General features: G+C 41.0%; 3 protein-coding genes across 4 annotated transcripts in view; 1 reads left to right on the top strand and 2 right to left on the bottom strand.

Moving 5' to 3' along the window:
• Window positions 1–178: 178 nt before the first annotated feature.
• Window positions 179–4,308, bottom strand: ppp1cc (protein phosphatase 1, catalytic subunit, gamma isozyme). The gene is made up of 7 exons (XM_071482007.1): window positions 3,913–4,308; window positions 3,323–3,454; window positions 2,892–3,122; window positions 2,532–2,636; window positions 2,037–2,260; window positions 1,421–1,555; window positions 179–851 (listed from the first exon to the last, which is right to left on the bottom strand). Exons 1-7 carry the CDS (start codon window positions 3,965–3,967, stop codon window positions 762–764), a joined length of 972 nt encoding a protein of 323 aa, XP_071338108.1. The 5' UTR covers window positions 3,968–4,308; the 3' UTR covers window positions 179–761.
• A 1,846-nt stretch (window positions 4,309–6,154) lies between these two features.
• Window positions 6,155–14,572, bottom strand: myl2b (myosin, light chain 2b, regulatory, cardiac, slow). 2 transcript variants are annotated; one of them, XM_071482015.1, is made up of 8 exons: window positions 14,381–14,572; window positions 12,370–12,470; window positions 7,582–7,671; window positions 7,406–7,481; window positions 6,919–7,023; window positions 6,718–6,796; window positions 6,592–6,640; window positions 6,155–6,501 (listed from the first exon to the last, which is right to left on the bottom strand). In XM_071482015.1, exons 3-8 carry the CDS (start codon window positions 7,615–7,617, stop codon window positions 6,397–6,399), a joined length of 450 nt encoding a protein of 149 aa, XP_071338116.1. In that variant the 5' UTR covers window positions 7,618–7,671; window positions 12,370–12,470; window positions 14,381–14,572; the 3' UTR covers window positions 6,155–6,396. The 2 variants fall into 2 exon arrangements, with proteins under 2 accessions (XP_071338116.1, XP_071338114.1); XM_071482013.1 differs by lacking the exons at window positions 12,370–12,470; window positions 14,381–14,572 and adding an exon at window positions 8,980–9,087.
• The window catches only part of cux2b (cut-like homeobox 2b), an 86,856-nt gene continuing 80,350 nt past the window's right edge, over window positions 13,586–20,091 (top strand). Inside the window, exon 1 of the mRNA XM_071481983.1 lies at window positions 13,586–14,363. Coding sequence (XP_071338084.1) covers window positions 14,301–14,363 — 63 coding nt within the window. The 5' untranslated portion in view covers window positions 13,586–14,300. The remainder of the gene's footprint in view (window positions 14,364–20,091) is intronic.

Raw genomic sequence — 20,091 nt, 5'->3', positions numbered from 1 at the left:
ATTTCCTCTGTCCTAACTGTACTTTGCACTATATTCTGTCTCCCCCTTGTGGGTGTTGACTGGCGGGGGCCCCTTTTATTATGGAGTTTCTCGGGGCAACAGCCACTGCAGTTTTCTGACTGTTATGGGAAAAAAAAAAAAAAAAAAAATCCATCAACAAATGACATCCAGACACCAATTTCCCCCTAAAATACACTCAAAGTTTATTAGAAAGATTTAGACATTACAAGAGTGCTTTCTTATTCATTTAATTTAGCACAAGACTTGTTTAAAAATGTGATGATGCAGTGTGAAGTCAATGTTCTATAACACAGACTGTAAAATAACTGTAAATAAAGTTTTACATAAGTAAACAGGTGTTTGTGACTTTCCCCACAGGTTTTATAGTCATTAATACCCATTACTAACAGTGAGAAAAGGATGATAAATGAAAAAGACATGAAACAAACTGGAAAAATTGTGCACAGCTTTAAACAAGGCATTCCTGTGCATAAGTAGCCGTATTGTTACATTTTTCCTGATTGAACAGTCATATGTGGCAAAGACTAGCTGCAAAATGGAGTGCAAAACACCTGAGGTTTTCATGGTGACATATCAATTTACCCCTGTGGACAAAACAACAAAATATTTTGCTTTCATCGGGTAGGAGTGGATATCTTTTCAGTATTGGCAGCATGAAGGATAACCAATCCTTCAAATGCAGAAGACGAAAGCAGAACAGAGGAGTGAGACTCCGGTCATTGGCCCCCCCACCCAGCCCCTCATTTCTTGGCTTGCTTGGTGACCATGTTGCGAGGAGGAGTCACAGGACGGCTGCCGTTGGGCTTCTTCTTCTCAGCTGGTTTCAAAATCTACAAAAAGGAATACAGAGAATTGGAAACATTGAATGAAATACAAACGTTACCCCGGAAGTAAACATTTTGGACATTTGTGATGTCCATTTTTTATTCTCTTAACATTTCAGGTTAAATCAAACCATTGAATGACAGATGGAATATAAAAAAGATAAAGTGATGATTAAAACTGTACCACAATTAGTCCTATCAGTCTATGGAGCTGCTGGGTCAAGAGTTAGAGAGTTTCTGTGTGCATGTGTGTTTTGTTTAATAAATGTTGTACATGCATTAACAGATTTATCAGTATTTTGTCTCCTAATTCTGCTCCTTAAATTGTTCTAACTATTGGCCTTATGTATTCAACAAAAAAAGTTTTTTTTTTTTCCATGATTCTTTTCAAGCGCATACACAATTAACACTGGGTACTAACACACTGTTAATGTCCCGTACACTAGCACTCACCAATTTGTATGCAGCTTATTGTTGCTTATTTGAACCATATTATAAAGTAATTCAGTTATGTCAAAATAAAGTGTAAATCCTATTATCCTAAAATACATAATGCACAAGCAAAGGCACCTCACCTGAAAAGAACACATGAGGGTCTCATCCACGCTCATCATGGCACCAGCATTATCAAACTCCCCACAATAGTTGGGCGCTGAGAATAAAGTGACAAGCTGCCTCTTGGCAAAAAATTCATAGCCATCCTCAACGACCTGCAAGTGAGACAGAACAGATGAAAAGACAGGTTTACACACTTTAGAATGCACTCGTTGAAGGGATGTTAACTGTACAATGTTGAATTATATACTCTAGTGCAGTGGTCCCCAACCTGATGGGTCACCAGATCAATTTGAGGTGTCACAAGATGATTAACACAATTAGAAAACAGAAAACATATTTCTACCACATAAAGCATATTTACTTTTCAATTTTTCCCTTAAGAACCAATATTGATCTCCTCAGACCTTTAATTTTTTTTTCAAAATAAAAAAAAACAAAAACAAAAACAAAAAAACACCCCCACACATATACAATCAGGGGCCACAAGTAGACGTTGTTTTATTGAGCCACAAAGGTTTGGACTTACTGTCCAGTGTACACAGTGTGTGTACACTTCCTTGCACAGTGTGTGAACAGCCACCTTACACACTCACATTTCTGTTTGCAGTGGTGGGGGTGGGGGGTTGTAATTACCTGATGGGCACGACAGATCAGATCCAGATCATGCTTATGCAGGAACTTGGCCACCACCTCTGACCCAAAGGTAAATGATACACCTCTGTCGTTCTCCCCCCAGCCCAAAACATCCTTGTCTGGATCAGACCAGAGCAAATCGCACAGCAGACCCTGGTCAGGCACATCAGTGGGGCGCATGATGCGTCTGATCTGCTCCATGGACTGAAGGTCAGGTGATAGTCCTAAACACAACAGCAGTAAAAGTACAAATAAACGTACTGGTATTGAGGTCAACTATTACGCATGGGTGAGGCCTACGTCAGCTGACAAACTGCAAAGACAGCATTACTCAAGGACAAATAAGATTGTCAGACGTCAAAGGTAGATTACTTTGGACATTCTGCATCAAACTAGTCCAGAGTGGAGTTAATGGAAATATGTTAATATAATATATTCCACTTAAAGATGTTGGTTTTATATTTAAATTCAGAAAAGAAATAAACAAGAACCCACCACCGTGGCAGCAAAAGATCTTCTCATCAACAATGGCGGCAATAGGGAGGCAGTTAAAACAATCTGTGAAGGTCTTCCAGAGCTTGATGTTGTACCTTCTTTTACCTAAAACATTTAGACAACAAAGAAGCTTTAAATTCTTCATTTTTTCTCAAAGCCATAGGAATACTTCTTCCACTGCTGTTGCTCATGTGTTAAGATCCCTCTTACAGCTCAATCAGCCAGAGAGACTCTGTGTGAAGACTAAATAATCAATTTTTTTGCTGCTAGATACACTTAAGCCACCTTAAAATACAACACTGTAGAACCGGTCGTGGTACAATAAATCTTTAGTCGTTAAATTCAATATATATTACTCACACTCATCATAGAAACCATATATTCTGTTGATTGAAGCACACTCATGGTTTCCCCTCAGCAGGAAGAAGTTCTCAGGGTACTTGATTTTGTAGGCCAGCAGAAGACAGATGGTCTCCAGAGACTGCTTCCCCCTGTCCACGTAGTCTCCCAGAAACAGGTAGTTGCTTTCTGGAGGGAAGCCCCCATACTCAAACAGCCTCAGCAGATCATAGTATTGTCCATGGATGTCACCTATAGAACAAGGATAAAGTAATGCACCTACAGCACTAAAGTGAATTACACATAGTTGTCTTTTGAGTCATGATTTGTCATTGTCTACTTTGTGCGATTTGGAAATGAAACCACTGATGATTCTCACAAGACTATACATGTCAATTAATCATTCATCCATGTCTTTCTGATAGATATTCATACGTACAACTCTTACTAACCACAAATCTTGAGAGGGGCCTCCAGCTCCAGAAGAATGGGCTGACTGAGAAAGATCTCCCTGGATTTGAGGCATAGTCCACGAATCTCATTCTCCTGCAGCTGAACATTCTTGCCAGGTTTTGCTCCTCTGACTGCAACAAGAAAACATAAGCAAAAGCTCAGTAAACACAGTAATAACACTGTTACAGCTAAGTTTACGGTACTGATACGGTGCCGCTATGCTGAACCTGTGTGGGGCCAAATGTGAATCTACAGCAGGCTCTTTGCCGCGCCGGAATGCGCAACAGAAGTGTTAGTGTTAGTGTTAGTGTTTGTGTTAGTGTTTGTGTGTAACAGTGTGTATTTGACGTGTCGTGTCCTTCAGGTACACTAACATTTCAAGTCTAGAGACAGTTCAGGTAAAAAACAGTCGGTTAACCGTACATGACAAAGATAATGTTCGCTAGGTAATGGTGCTAATTACATTACATGATGTTGATGAGCATACGCCTGAAGAGCTACAGCCGCCTGTCCACTGTCAGCGTCTGTCACAAACAGCATGCAAATAACCGAGGCAGTCTTTTATGGGTCATGTTTCACATTTCCTTACCTTCTAAAAGACGTTGGATGATACTGTCTATGTTGAGCTTGTCAACATCTGCCATTGCAACGCTGGCGTTATTAAAATCGACTCAGTCAAATCTAGGTCTTGGCGTTAACACACTTGTGAAAGCTAGCCCGCTAGCTATCCTAGCATTAGCTACCTAACGTTAGCTTCGTTGATTTTCCGGCTGAGGGTAAAGATGTTGATATGACCCTGCTTCTGTTTAGCTGCTCGTTGACGCTTTGGATGATCTAATAAGCTACTTAATCGTCACAGTTTTAAAAAATCTCTACATCCAATGTTGGGTTTTGCTGAGAAACGGGGACTAAAAAAAATAAACGTCAACCGCACTAGCCACTAGCTAGCGATGGTGTCCCGTCTCTGTTTTTTCTCTGCCGCACCTTGTGCAGAGCTAGCCAGCTGCTTCAAGGAGGCTGCTGGTAGCTGATCCGCTGCTGCCTCCTACTGTACCGGATGGAGAAAGAGTCTTTAACCCGTTCAGATAAAGATGAGTTTGAGAAAGTAAAAATACAAGACAAATATCAGTTCACCAGCTTCATTGTTAAGTGGTTGTTAGGAGCGTTAGTCCTCAGAAACCAACCATTTCCAGTAAAACCCCCCTCCGTACATAACACGTCGATTATTTGATAGTCAGATCTGACCGTGGTATTTAGACTATGGTATTATTACCTCCTCACCCCAACGAAGAATGATCAGACTCACATAAGGACAGCACCATTTTAAAGCACAGTACAGACATTATTATTATTATTATCATCAACAGACAGGTGGCAAATAATGGAAAACCCTGACAAATGAGTAGAGAGACTGGATGACAATACTGAGACACTTTATGTGGGCTTTTCCTTTCATTTGTGACCCGGCTGTATAAAACAATGGTTATTTCTTACCATAACATATTGTAATGTGCAGCAATTATTTTTATTATAATTATTTTAAGTGAGTTGGTGCCATTAACCTGTATAACATTATAGGAGGGGCGGTAACTTATTACCTGGGTAATTATGCATTAGCTTAATGACAGGTAAGAATACAGTAGTTGTGAAAACATAGCACTGCAAATGGTCAGGTATTTACCAGTTAATTATGCAGCAATGATTGGTACAAAGGTATAATTGACAGTGATGCAGTAATAGGTTGAGTATGTCCACGATCTATTAACGAAAGATCAGAGGCTGGTAAACATGGTTGTCTTCACGAGAAGTCGGTCTGCACACCACCAGCTCACAAGTGTTCTGGCTGTTCTCACTGATAAACATCGGTTTTATACACTTCCTCTTTACACTTTGCTGTTTTCAGTTGCTAAATCTAGTTTTCAGTGGAGAGTACACCGACTGCCATGATACTTCAATGTCATGTGTTTAACACAAACTTTAAATGTGAAAAAAAAGTTTCACCAACTGATACCTAAAGTGACAAATACTTTAGCCAAATACATATGAAGTGTGGCAAACAAAACACATATTTGCCTTTAATAAATATAAGACAAGTATAGAAGTCTCATTTCCATCACACGAGTTGAAGGAGGTTGTTTCATTTGTAAAAAATTTAAATCTAATATGTATGTATTTAAGTCTTCTTCAGTCGACACTCTTTGAAATCAACTGTGTAAGAACTTAGTTTACTGCAGCTGGAGTTCAGTTGCTGTTTAATGGGAGACACTACTCCCTTTGTCTACTTGACCTTTAACCTTTTTGTCTGGACATACAAATATCTTTTTTATATTCAAATAACAACATAACATAACATATTCATATCCAGCATCTCCCTGCTTCGTATTCATACAGTTAAATAGATTTACACTGGGACAGAGGGACTCGTAGCTGCTGAGCTCCACTGGTCTGCATTTTAGTCCACTGCTGCACAGTCTGCACTAAAACTCAAATGACTATGTACGGCTAATTAAATATCACGACTGAAACAGCTTTTCTGCTGCAGCAAATCCACATACAAATATATCTTTGTGAAGCCAAATGGAAAAAAGATTGTTGTGTCTCACACTGCGAGCAGCTAACTTCCTCAGAGGCACTGCATGTTGAACCTCCTCCACTGGAAATCTCCCTCGTCATCAAAACTTCATATTTATTGCCATAGTGCAAATATAAATGTGCAGGGATTTTTGCAGATATCTTCTTCAGTGCTGGCGGTGATATCAACTCTCTCCTCCTTTATTCATTCAGAAAAAATACCTCATAGCTTGTAATATCAGAGCATATTAAACATTCCCTTTTCTGTGGTCACATAAGCTTTTAATTTAACCTCTTAAATATCAAGCCATTATATATACCATAGTTATACATATTATAATAATGAATCAGTACATAATTAATACATGAGTACACAGTTCCGAAAACAAATCATTGAAGCTGAAATTGTTTCTGCTCTAGTCTGTGTGCTCATGCACATATCTCAGCACAAACATGACCCATTGATTTAAATGTCCAGAGGGAAATCTCAGGAATAATTGATCTATTCTTGGTCTTTTTCTTCACCGTGTGTGATGACATAGACCAGGTTCTTGTAGTCCAGGTTTCCTGCTACATCTGGAGGGAAAGCAGCAAACATCTGCTCCATCTGTGGGCAAGAGGTAAAAACATATTGTTATATTTTCGAAGTTGAAAACGCTCCTGGCCACTGAAAGACTGTGAGAGGTAGAGCTCTAACCTCTTCAGCGGAGAACCTGTCAGCCTGGGTCGTCAGCATCTCTGTGACACTGTGAAGAGAAGCAGTGATGATGAGCAGACCGGGCATCCACCTCACTCAGCAACAGTGCACCAGGCAGTTACTCACAATTCTTTCTTCAGCGTCCCTTGTCCCTCAGGATCAAAGACTTTGAAAGCGTTGAGAATGGTCTCCTCGGGGTCAGAACCTAAAGATGAACAGTGGAGTTCATGACAAATTAGAAGAAAGGTAACATCTTTTTCCAAAAAAACTGGCATGGTACTTTTACATTCTCTACATATATAATCATATACAGAACGCTCAACTCACCCTTTAGTTTCTCTCCAAACATGCTGAGAAAGACTGTGAAATTAATCGGTCCTGGGGCCTCCTTCAACATATCATCAATCTCCTCCTGCTTCACATTTAAACGGCCTAGACAAGGATGGCAGGAAAGGTGGAACAGGCTTTAGGGCTCCAGCCAACTATTATTTTTATATACTTATTTTCTTGAGTAACTGATTATTCTTTTGATCAATAAAATGTTGAAAGAAAAAAAAAATAGTGAAAAATGCTCAACATAATGTTCCTGAGGCCGAAGGATATTCAGTTTACTATCGCATAAGACATGGAAAAGTGGGGAAAGCTCATATCTGAGAAGCCAGAACTATTGAATTTTTTTTGGCGTTTTTGTTTGGCAGAAATACTTAAAAGAAAACATGATTATCAAAATCAACCAGTTGCTTCAGCTCTAACAAGTTTCTCAAGTGGGTACATTTACATGAAAACATATACACAGAATCAGAGGTGGTCCTACCTAAAGCTGCGAAGGTGTCTCTCAGGTCGTTCTTGTCAATGAAACCATCTCTGTTCTGGTCCATGATAGTGAAAGCCTGCAGAAGTTTTATTGTTACATGCTGTTTCTCCAGCACTCACCACACTGTAAACGGCTCAAACTCAATGTGAAAAGAAAACATTTGGCGGAGCACTAACTTCTTTGAACTCCTGGATCTGGGCCTGTTCAAACATGGAGAACACATTGGAGCTGGCTCCCTCTGCTTTTTTCTTTGCTTTCTTGGGTGCCTGCAGGGTTTCACAATGACACTCTAATTAGATCCAATACTAATGGCACAATCATCACCTGGCTCTCCGCTTCAGCTTCACTCATTATCGGTTTTACTGAGACACATGCACTTATGATAAGGAGCCAATGATCTGCAAACTTACCGAGTGTGGGGGCATTAATTGCACAACAGGCGAGGTTTATACCAGGGCACGCATTTCATTAGGGAGGATTACAAACACTGTCAGTTTGTTATGGAAATATTTACTCAAGCTCCCAATTTTGAGAGAATGCAGACTAAGCCTGGGGAGGGTGTGGTCCGCTGCTTGCACTCCCACAGTCCCAGGATCACATGAGGGATTATTCTATAGGGCCTGGGTGATGACAGGATGGTACACTGTGCCTTGTTTGATCAGAAATCCCTCAGAGGCAAGGATTATGTTGAGCTATTTACATGACTGCCAAGGAGCTGTGAAAAACAGTCTAAGGGGATGCAGAGCGATGACATCATATTGCTTGGATTCACGGGCCTCTCGACAGCTGCTGTCTAACCCTTGTTGTGGATTAGCTCTCGAGCAGTTGTATATCTCGTGGACGGGACCTCTGGTGCTCAGCTTCATTTATTTCTTTCATTTATTTCTTTATTTTGTTTTAAGAGGATTCGTGCAATCATGGGATGGGAGGCAGAATTTGCTGTTTCTTGGTGCAGCTCAGTGCAGATCATGAGGGGACCAACACAAACTTTAATGTTCAAAACAATAAAACATGTAATTATTCTTGACTTGTACCTGTTGCTCCTCTCCTTGTTCCCTCTCCCTTCCTCTGCTCTTCTCTTGTCTTCTGTCATTCCTTTTCCTTTCCTTTCCCTTCGTCCTCTTCTATCCTTGTTCCCTCTCCTCTAATCTCCTCTCCTCTCCTCTCTGTTTCTTTTCTCTTTTCTCCTGTCCTCTCCTCTCCCCTCCTCTCCACCCTTTCCATCTCCTTTCCTCTTCATGCTACATTTACAAACTCATCCCTAAAATTTCATTATGGCGAGTAGACAAAAATAATCAATAAATCATCAATAGGACAGCTGAAGCACTGTCCTATTGATGATTCTTTTTTTGTTGATCTGTATTTAGTACCCATGCATATATTGACATGGAGTGTATTGATTCATTATCATTGGTGTGAGTAGAGAGGTGCAGTTCATCAAAACATGCCAGGACAGTACACGATGTAAGTATGTAATATACTGTATAAACACAATAACCGTGCAGCAGAAACATAGTCTGTTGGTGCTGTAAACAAAATTAAAGCCAATCAGAATGAAATCTCTGTCCACTCACCATGTTTCAGTGTTAGCAGGATGAGGACTGAGCAGTATCCTTGCTGCTTTGTGTTGGAGTGGCAGGCAAAACAAGGGGTAGATATACTGACCCCTCTCCCCTCTATAATGGCGCGTGCTTATGGGCTATAAATACTTCATGCCTTCTTTAGGCAGATACCCAGGTAAAGAGGACTATTCCCTCACCGCCACCATTGTCTGAGTTCATGAGATTTAGGGATAATAGCCAAACACACATACCCCATTACTGAGACCCAGGAATAACAACATGACACAGCTCTGGCTCAGAGAGGACAGTTGTGTTTGTGACTGACAGTTGCACTTGATGGGATCCATCATCCAGCTGTCCTGTTAATGCTCCGCAGGGACCAAAGCTATGCTCCGATGGGAGCTGTTTCTTGGTAGCACAATAAACGGAAATGTTAGCTAAAACTTTCTGAGCCCCAAAAAGACTTGATGATAAACAGCAGGCCGTGCTGTGGAAAATGTTGGTGGCAAACACAGTTCATATGATTAGGTTTCTCACTTACAACAAGGTTAGACAGTAATCCTCCGCTTATGACACTGAACTGGGGCTCATTGTGTTACACAGAGCCTGGCTGCGTGTCCTGAACCAGCTAAGAGACGTGTATAGTACATTGTGCTTCAGTGTGTACCTATGAGGTGAAATGTTTGTGAGAACAGTGGATTGATTTAGTGCATTTCAAAAATCAAAACTCAAAGGATGTGCTGTATATGTAAAGATCCAATCCTGACTTATTACTTTGTGGGTAGATGTATATTATTTGCTGTTTACTTGAATTATAGTTAATCCAACATGTCCATAAAAGCTAATACAACACTGAAATGCACAGCCTCAAGTAATCAGGTCCATACACTCGCAATGAACATTTTAAAGTTGCCCTCTGCACAAAAATATGCTCTGCTTATTGTTACTTCACTTGACTGTACGTGCACAGTTTGACAGAAGGCTGTTTGCACGCTCATCTGTTGAAGCTTATCTGTGCTCAACTCAAATTTCAGTTTAACAGTTTTAAGTGTGAGTGTGATTGTGTGACATCACAACTAGTTTGGGAGCCAATCATAGTCCGATATGTAAATTAGATAAGCGAGGCGTGGAAACCTGAAACTTTGGTTGACCATTTGGTGAGAATGGACATTTCAGTGAAGAAGGAGACGTCCAGCAATTAATCTCTGGAAACGAAAAATATTTTCACATTCACAGATTTTGGATCTTCCAATGAGAGAGGAGGAATAGATGTGATTTTTAACCAGCAACAAACCGCATCAACATAAATTGTTATGTCTGGACAAAACCTTTGATTTTCTTTTTCACACATTTATGTTTTAAAATTATGTCATTTGCCTTCAGGTCTGCACCGTTCTCTTGGTGTACACCACACATTACACTCACCCACCTGTCCAGAACATGCTGAGGGATAACTCATCAGACCGAACACAACACTGTAGACCAGCACTTATGCTTTTTGTAGTACTGAACTCTCAAATGTGCATTCATCTTTGTAATGAGCTGTTTTTCCAATGCAACCTCCAAAATCACGATCAGTTGTACCTGCTCTGCATTTATACACCTGATCCCACAGATCATGACTGGATGTTAACCGCCTACAGTCACTCTACAATACAGTGTGGAAGCATGCATTTGTTACCTTCCTCCACTCATGTATTCAGGATTTTCCTTTAACAGATAGATAGATAGATAGATAGATAGAAAATGACAAGTGTCAGTTTAGTGTATGTGACTGAAACATGCCTCTATCACAGTCATAGCATGAAAACACAGGTATCATCAATAAACTTAATCAAGGTAATTAGTTGTTCACCGTGGACAATGTTTATCAGTGAGGATTAATTTTAGTCTTCGAGCAGTCATTTACCTGTCTTGTCCAGTAGGTAGTGCTAGCAACCCACAGCATTCAACATCTAAACTGCCATGGAAATCTGATCTGAACTCACTGAATCAACTCACGCTTGTTTCTACTTTTATTGCCCTGTCTGATTTTAGATGAATACGTAGTTGTATAAATTTACCTAAAAATCTTTTTTTGGGATAATTGTAGATTCAGTTCCAGTAAAATCACTTGGGCATCATCCACCAAATGGGGTATTTAATTATGTTGATATAATTTGTATGCATAAAAATCTTAAGATATTTTTACATTTTCTAATGAATCATCATTATCATCAATGCGGCACAATGTGCAGATGCACGTTACATTGTGTTGGTCCAGCTACATCGTTACATTTGTGAGGGAAAAATCAAAATCAAAATCTGACATGACGCTCTGTAACATGTGGGTTTTATCTCTGCTGTTTACATGAGAACACCAACACAAGTGTGAACCCCTCTCTAGCAGAACGGACCACAGACTATCACTGTAAATAATATCAGATTAAAGTTAGTTTGATAAGAAATTACTGCAGTGCATATGATTATAACTTCAAGACCTAACCTTGCTCCTGTTTAGGGCTACGATGTTCTATTGTTGCACATGTGAGCAGAGACCTTTCACATTTTTGGTTAATCATCAGTTGAAATGATAACCAACCTAAGTAACAAAATGACCTATAAGGATAAAATATTTACAAATGGTAAAAGTAAATATATTAGGCTCAAACCACACCTACCAGAGTCAGGGTACTCAGTGTACTGACAGGCTGACAGTCATACTGGGTCTATATCCTGCAGGACAAGAGACAAGGAGTCTCCAGTAAATTCCTCAACAGGCTCAAAGAAGCTGCTCTCACTCATCAACAATGTGACATTTTATTAATTCTTTTTTGAAGAAATTGCTCATTCAGTGAGATCCCTCACTCAGTGACCTCAACAAAACAATCATTTCCTTGCTCTAATTTCCCTTCTGAGCCCACAGTCCTCATTTTAAGTAACCATGCATTACTTTGTAGATTAAGCTTTTTTTTAGAATAATGCGTTAAATTGAATGAGGTGACAAGGTTACGGGAAGAGGCCCGCCGTGCTTTGTTGATGGCAGCGGAGAATGTGGGGTCAAGATTATCTTCAGAAGTACAGAACTGATTGAGGCCAGATACTGCAATTTTTTTACGAGGCTGAATGTAGATTCAGGGGCCCGATAGACAAAGCATCAGCACCTGGAGGTGGAGAATGGGGGTTTAAGTTCCACCTGGGTCCCTACAGAGCCTGGGTGCTCTACATTCCTGTTGAGAGAAGAACACAGTGTTCCTATCTGGCATCTGAAAATGTCTGTGATTACAAACACTTTGCTTGATCTGCAGGCAAGAAGGAGAAGAATGTTTTTTTTTTTTTTTGGTGTGAGCAGGGTGTACCCGTGGGCATGGAGACAAGGTTAAAGATTCACGCGAGAAAACAGTGTGTTCTGCGTGTCCTTACTTGAAGTGTCCTGGGTGAGGGCTTCAGGCTCTTGCAGTGTCACTCTTTGCTCCAGCTGACAGTGCCCCTTTCATCCCTCTGTTGAAGCATGTGGAGGGTCGCTGTGTATGAGGAAACAACTAGTTAATAACATAATGTGCTGTATAGTAATAAGATCCTTTATTCAATTGTTCATTAGCCTAAAAGCTTAATTTAGGGTAAACGATGTTTCAAATGTCAGGAAATCATAAGATTTCAATGTCACCAAACTGTGGACATTTTATTTATTAATTTTACTAATTACCTTGTCCGTACCATAATGAGTTGTAAAAATTAAAAACTCTCTTCTATCATTATCACACACATCACTAGCTTCCCTTTCATATTTAAATCCAGCATTTTAGCTTCAGCCCAGAGCCACAAACAAAATGAAATAAGCAAAACTTTTAATAATCTTCCTTTGCTTTCCCCTTAGGTGTTTGTCTATGGCAGAGGGATATGTCACCCCCCCCCCCCCCCCCCCCCCCCCCAAGGTGCTGTGGATATGACTCATGAGGATATTATTTCCTACCTGGGACTGATTTTCATAAGGGATATTAGCTAGAAGCTACTGTACACGGCGAGGCTGGTGCACGTTGATCAGGAGGTGGAATGTGGACTAAACCATTGGTTATGATGGATATGGTCACTCAGTGATAATGGTATAATTAATGGAGGAAATCACACAGTGCTCATTTGCACATAACCTTGCTTCTAAGACTGTGGTGTCAGCAGGGGGAGCACCTGGCACTTGTGCTGTAGTACAGAAGCCTACATCTGCTCCCTGACCAGAGGAATGAGTTATTTTAAGTCGACAAAGAGCACCCTCATGCTTTATTAAGTTAGACAAAGGAAAATATGTGACACTTTATATCTGCTCAGGACGCTGCTGCCTTTAAATCATTAACACATTTTTGGCGGTTTAATAAAGATCATTTTTAAAAGCATATTTTTATGGTCTTACATTGCATGCATGCATACTTTTACACACTTCTTCTCTGTTAATAGGAATGCAGAATCAAACACAATGAACCATACGTTCACACAGGTTAAACCATTGATCTACAATAATTCAAATATAGTAAAAAAAACCCCAAAAAACTAAACAAAACACATAATCACAACATATATGTTGACCTAAATATGATATGTTAACTTAAACTTAAGCTGATGTCTATAGTAAATGGGTTTTCAAAAATAAAATAATACTTTAATAACGTTATTTTATTCATATAACTAAAAGAATGAACTCAGCAGAACAGTACAGTTCATTTCCTAATACATGTTAAATTTCCTTTAACGATATGGACATTTAATATGCAGATAATTAGTCTCATTTGCAGTGTAATGAGAAAACGACATGTGGACTAAGTGACATCCCAATAATAGTTAGACTACATATGTCAATAATGTAACCTATTTTCATTTCTAACGCGGCCTATAATTTTACTGTCCCATCTGCTCCTGTAACAAACACGCAAAAAAAAAAAGAAAAAGAAAAAAGTAGGCTTGGCTAAATTCCCTGAACTCCACTAATCTACACATCATCTCCTTCCCTTTTCCAGACGGTATTGATCAACCCGGGCTTTACGTCAGTATTGATAACTTTGCCAAAGCAAAATCAAGTGCAATTGTCCAGTTAATGTTGGGGACGGAGCACGGATACACTTGCTCTTTACTTTTCACAAACCCGGGCAGCTCGCCAAAAAAATACTGTCTACTTTTTTTCCGCCTCACTTCCACAAAAACATGCTGGAGACTTGTCAAACATGTCGGTGGACTCCGGCGTTAAGTCTGTGCGTTACTTTTTTTTAAAAGTGGGACCGGTGATGGTAAACGTTGTTTAACGAGGGGGAATCCAGCCCACATATTTATTGCAGCCGCTGAAAAAAATCTCCTCAATATCCCCCAAGATGGCCGCCGATGTAGGATCGATGTTTCAATATTGGAAGAAATTTGATCTACGGCGGCTTCAGGTTAGTGCTATTCTCACCTTTCTCGGCTTATTTTTCCAGCGGTATGTCTTGTCACTGTTCTCGGGCGTGTGTTATCTCGTTTTGGGTGAATGTAAGGCGAAAGCTGGCGGTGTTTGCATTGATAGTTATTAGAAATTGATCCCTCTTCTGCCTTTGTTCAGTTCAATCATTGATCAGCGGTGGAGGGACCGTGGAGCAGCACAGCCTCTGTTAGCCACACCGATCTGGGATCAGCACCGCGGACAGCACTGGTGTTTACATGCATTAGCTTTTCTGCTTTTTTACTCTGTATTGTCCGCGACAAGCACCGCCGTACTTACATGTACGGAAACTTTTAATGCGCCCCTGAATCCTGTTCTTGGACGGAGGCTGTAACTTTTTCACCAGCTTAATGTTTTATGCGGTTTGTGTCGACGACGTTGCTGCTGCATCTTTCAGTAGGCTACGGAGCAATTCACGTCATTTTGTTTTATGTTTTTACATCTTTTTGTATCTTGAAAATTTGGCGTGTTGGGAAGTTTTATTTGTGATTTGGAAAGTTTATTTTGCGGACAATTGTCATTCTGCCCGGACATTTAACGATGAAATATTTTCCTTGTGTGCAGACTGTGGTTTAGAAACGTCAGTCACGGTGCAGCCTACATCCAGATAGTTGTTAGGACCAAAAAAACAACAACAAAAACCCGAGACGTGAAGTGTTTGGAGGCTGAAATGTTAGTAGTGATTAGCGGGGAGGATGTGGCAGGTGAGCGGGTACCGTGTACCGACACGGTCCCTTCAGATGGCACGGCCGGCCCGGAGCCTCTAGCTGAGCCCGCTGAGCTGAAAGTTGAATTTATAAACCACAATGCTGACAGGCTATAACGCTTGTATTCCTGAAAGCAAACCTTGAAATAAGGTTGGGAAAGCTAAACGCTGTTTTCAGTGTCCACCCCCCCCCCCCCCCCACCCCCCCTCCTCTCCTCTCTCCTGAAGCCGCATAGGGCTGCTCGGCCGGGGGGGCTGTGTAATTGTATTCCCCGCTAATGTTTGTAAATCAGCCTCGGCCGGCGCAAGGGCACCGTCTCTGCCGTTTGACTGATGTTCTGTAACATGAGAAACGACAGGAGCATGGCAGCCCGGGCTCCTCGGAAAAGCCTACCGAGGAGGAGAAATCAGATCTGGTGGCTCTCGGTTGTCTCGCACTGGCCGGGGCTTATTCCAGCTCCCAGCCGCTGGACCTCTCTCTCATCCGGGCTGGGATCCAGAGGGGCGAGGAGCTATTGTTGTTGCGGCTTCATGTCGCGTCCTCTGCGGGCTCTCATCCTGATTCACCCCGGCTCCATAGGAGCGTGTAACATTTGTGATAGATGTGTACATTAAAGCTTTTTTCATTAAATGTGACTGACTAACCTGGGAGCTCCATCTGAACTGGCCCTTAAGGATGCCCGAGCCATTACCTTGTGTCATGAGCAGTGATGTAGTGGTTTATAATACAAAGGGAGCCTCCAGTCAGTAATCATTATAAGGCATACAACCACTGATATTAAGAAAAAATCATGATACCTGCAGAAAAGTGTTAATTGATGCCTGTGTTCCCTTGAATGACCTTATCCTCATGTTAAATGAACCACTTGCTAAGAAGCGGTGCTACAGAAGGATTGTTGTCAGCTTATGAAAATGGATAAACAGATCCACCAATGGGGAATAGCTGGAATAGGTTTACCTCCACTGCATCCACTCCTGTGCTTCTGGGTTATATTTCCACAGTGTGTTAACCACAAGTAAAACACTGCTAACCACCTGCATAGCAGGTTACTTGTAAACGGGTCTTCTAATAGAAATGTGTATAAGTTCAATTAGTCTCAGTGTTTACAATTAAATTAGCTCAAATGCACATATAGGTAGATAAAAATTGAATTTTAGAAACTGGAAGGTGTCTACTCACTTTAACGGCCGTGTCTGTGCTTTTGTTCTATGCTTTTTGAACCTGTTTGTTAGAGATTGTCAGAGTGCTGGTGATGATGGTTTTACAGGTGATACAGATGGGCTATCACACACTAGACACATGCATGTGTTGAAAGTGGGGCTGTGTCGAAAAACACTTTAATTTTTTACTGAAATTCAGTTTTAACGTCGCTATTTCACAGGGCTAGCTTGGATCTGATCACATTTTCTTATTGACAGCAGCTCTGGTAAATATTCTTCCAAGCCTCTGGTTGCATACATGCCTGTAGCTTAAATGTGACACCCTCTGCTACATGTGTTAGAAATCAATTAATTCACTTATTTCTCATTCAGTCATGGTTGGAGCTAGTTTCTTGCAGTGTAAAAATCATTACAACTGTTTCACTATATGAGTCCATATAGAGCACTGTTCTTACTATATCTAAGGACGTCCACAAGCTATTTATTTAAGCGGCTCTCACTGGAACGTTTATTTTCTCATTACAAGTTATTATATCAGTCGACTGAGTGTGCAGTTTTTTTAGTGTTTGTGCAGTAGATTTGTGCCTCCGAGTTGTACAGGATGAATAATTCACCTGCAGGCTGATGAAAAGAGGGCAGGGAAAGTGCGAAGCGCTGAGGTGGAGTGACCTTGGTTCCTGCTGGCTGCAGGTCACCCGGCCGTTGCTGTGGTAATCATTCACACCAGCCAGATGGCATTTCCGTGGGTGAGCATGAAAAGGACGGGTCAGGGTCTGTCCTGCCAGGTCCTGCCAGGCCCAAAAACAACTCTGGGCCAATACGGTACCTGGAGAGAGAGCGTTGGGCCTGTAGAAACACATTGCAGAGCCAGGTGATGGGAAGGTGAGGTTAAATTAGGTGGAAATGCAGTTTGATTACAGTCATGATTTTGTTTAATTCCATCATATGAATTTATTTCACACAGAAAAATGCATGGATATCATCAAATCAGACCAAAAAGACCTGTTTTTGAATTAACTTTAGCAAAGTTGCAATGACTTTACAACCAGCCACTTTAATCCCTCTGTTGTTTTTAGTGATGTCGCAATGCTGCGCTCATATGGCGAAATAATGCTCCGCTTATTTGTTACCATTTCTTACCCTTGTTTCCACTCTCTCTTCCACAAATCTAAAAGGCAGTGGGGTTTTAGATCAGGAACAAAAGCTTGTGATTGTACTACATTTAGCATGACTCAGTTGCTCTGGTGTCAGCTCTAATCCACACACAGAAACAACAGTATTGCCAAACAGTGAAATTGCTTTGCAGCCTGTGAGCCTGGCTGCCTCTGCTGCCAGCCTGCTCTGTGTGCTGTTTGCCAGTAGCTCACACACACACACACACACACACACACACACACACACACACACACACCAACCCTGCAATCTCAAATTGGCTGTGAAAATCAGTCTCTGTCTTCCTTTCATTCATGCTTTCATATGTTTGTTTGTTGATATTGTTGTATAATCTCATTGTAGTGGAGACTAAGTAAGTCCAGAGCGCCTCACATCTTGTATTATTTATCATAATGACTGTATCATTTCATTCATATGCTGTGATAGATATAAAAGGCTTTATAACTGACCCCCACAGTCGGTGCCGTATGTGCTCGTCATTTCATTTTTCAAGACGTGTCTTTTCAGTTGTCAGGTCTTTAAAATTTTCAGCAGATTAAGTGCTATGCTTTAATGTAAAAGCTGCCCCATCATCATAATCAGCACTGGTTTGCCTCTCGTATAAATATTTCTTAACATGCTTTCATTGTTACCACTTCTGTGAATCGATGGATAGGACGTTGTCTGTCACGGTCCCACATCCTTTGGGTTGCCCCTCTCTTCCCGTGACAGTGACAACAAAGCAAATAAAGAAGGAGGGGAGCTTTTACAAGACTATCTGGGGCAAATTGAGATGTGAAATCCAGGAGCCATAACCCGGGTGCATAAAATGCAGTGAACATTAGAGAGCGAGAGGAGTGAAACAGACTTCAGCATTAAGCTGTTTAACCTCTCTGTGTAGCATTAGTGGTAGAGACTTCAAAGCAGATGCTTCAGCGTTGGAAGCAGAATGACAAATGGGTTTAGAGACAGCTACGGTGAGCATTCTCACAGGAAGACTAGGCCTGTCATTAATGTCAGCTTAATCACTTTGACCTTCCTTCAAGTAGATTTCCATACCTATCCAATCATTTTGCCTTGCTTGTGCTCCTGTTTGCAGACTGCTGTATGTGCTGCAGTTCGATAAGCCTGGGTGTGATGATGTTATTGTCTATATCTGCGATTGTATACTTTAAATGTCCTGGAAGCTTTGTTATTAAATGTTCATGCACGTTCGGTTCATGCAAACTGCAAAAAACACATTTTCTGTTTACCTCTAGCGGCATCCAGTCACACAGACAGTTTTGATTTTATCTTCCCAGATTTTATATACATGTCTGAGATGTCTGCCTGCACCTCAGTACAGGGATAGTGAATGCAGTTCCTTTTCCTGTGTCGTTACATTCACTCCTGCAGCAAGTATCTCAAGAAACAATGATCCATAACTCTGATCCATGACCATCATGTTATCTGTCACTGCTCTGCATCGGTATCTCTCTAAAACCTTGTTATTCTTCCCATAACAAATGTCATTTGTTATGGGAAGAATGTTAAAAATAGTCATCTTCAGAAACTTGTAACATGGAAATAAATGACATTGTCCTCTTTTACAGTTATAATGCACTCTGTAAAATCAAGGGTGGAAGCTATACAGAGGAAACTAGTGTTTCTTTCAGAGGGGTTGCTGTGATATAAGCTTGTGGCGACCAGTCGTAGCACTGAACACTCTGCTGCTGCCTGAACTGTAGTGAGTAAATAAAAAATAAAATATTGGAGTTTGTATTGATTGTAATGGAAGAGACCTTTCTTGGCTCGAGCAAATCATGATTTTTTTGTTACTGTGCACCTGCCTGATGTTCTTGATCTTATAGGTCGCTGATTCTGGCGAGTTTGTGTTTTTAAGATTTCTTCCAGTCACAAATTGTCTGAGCTGCTCAGTGACCACAGTGTCTGAGCTCTAGGAGACAGTGACACAGGACAGTGACACGTATGATGGTCGTGGATCACGAATCGATCCACAGACCTCTCTGTGAACTGTTTTCATCAGAACTAGTTTCTACCGCAGAATTAGTCCGTACGAAAACAGTTGACAGCATCTTCCGTGGGTTTTGCAGAGTAACAGGGACATTGATGTTGGCTCCTCAGTTTAACTGGGGTTGAGTGGAAATCTCACAAACTAATATCTCATAATCTGAGCCAATTAAACAAACCTACCTCCACAACCAGCTTACCCACTCTTTAAACTGCCTTTCAAACCAGAGCATATCAGATGGACATATGATTTTAATAATATTGATCACTAATTGTTGTTGCCAATGCGTGCTAAGAATTACCGTCATTATCCTGTGTTCGTCTGAACGCTACCTGTCTGGGTAGCTCTGTTTTCATAGGCTTGCTGTTCTAATGTCTTGTCTTATGTCGCGTTGTGCCAAGAAGCCGTTCCCCCAATGTCTCAGCAGGAACGCCCCCTTGGTAGTTGACAGTGCTTCATAGCAAGAGAAGCCAGATTTTTCATAGCAGTGCGTTCTCCGATCTGCTGCCTCTAGGCTGGAGCAATTGCTTTGCAGGAGTAAATAACCAGCTTTAACAAAACTTCAGGGACACATTAGTCTGCTGGAGGATGGCTCCATGGTGGTAGGGCAGCCTCTTCTTCCCTCGCAGTGAGGCAGGCAGAAGTGTCAGGAGAAGA

The sequence above is a fragment of the Trachinotus anak genome, unplaced genomic scaffold (assembly GCF_046630095.1).
Source record: "Trachinotus anak isolate AG129_WGS33_773 ecotype Australia unplaced genomic scaffold, CSIRO_AGI_Tana_v1 ptg000008l, whole genome shotgun sequence".
Classification (NCBI taxonomy): Eukaryota; Metazoa; Chordata; class Actinopteri; order Carangiformes; family Carangidae; genus Trachinotus; species Trachinotus anak.
Note: the sequence above shows the minus strand (reverse complement) of the source record. Positions and strands in the feature narration are given on the sequence as shown.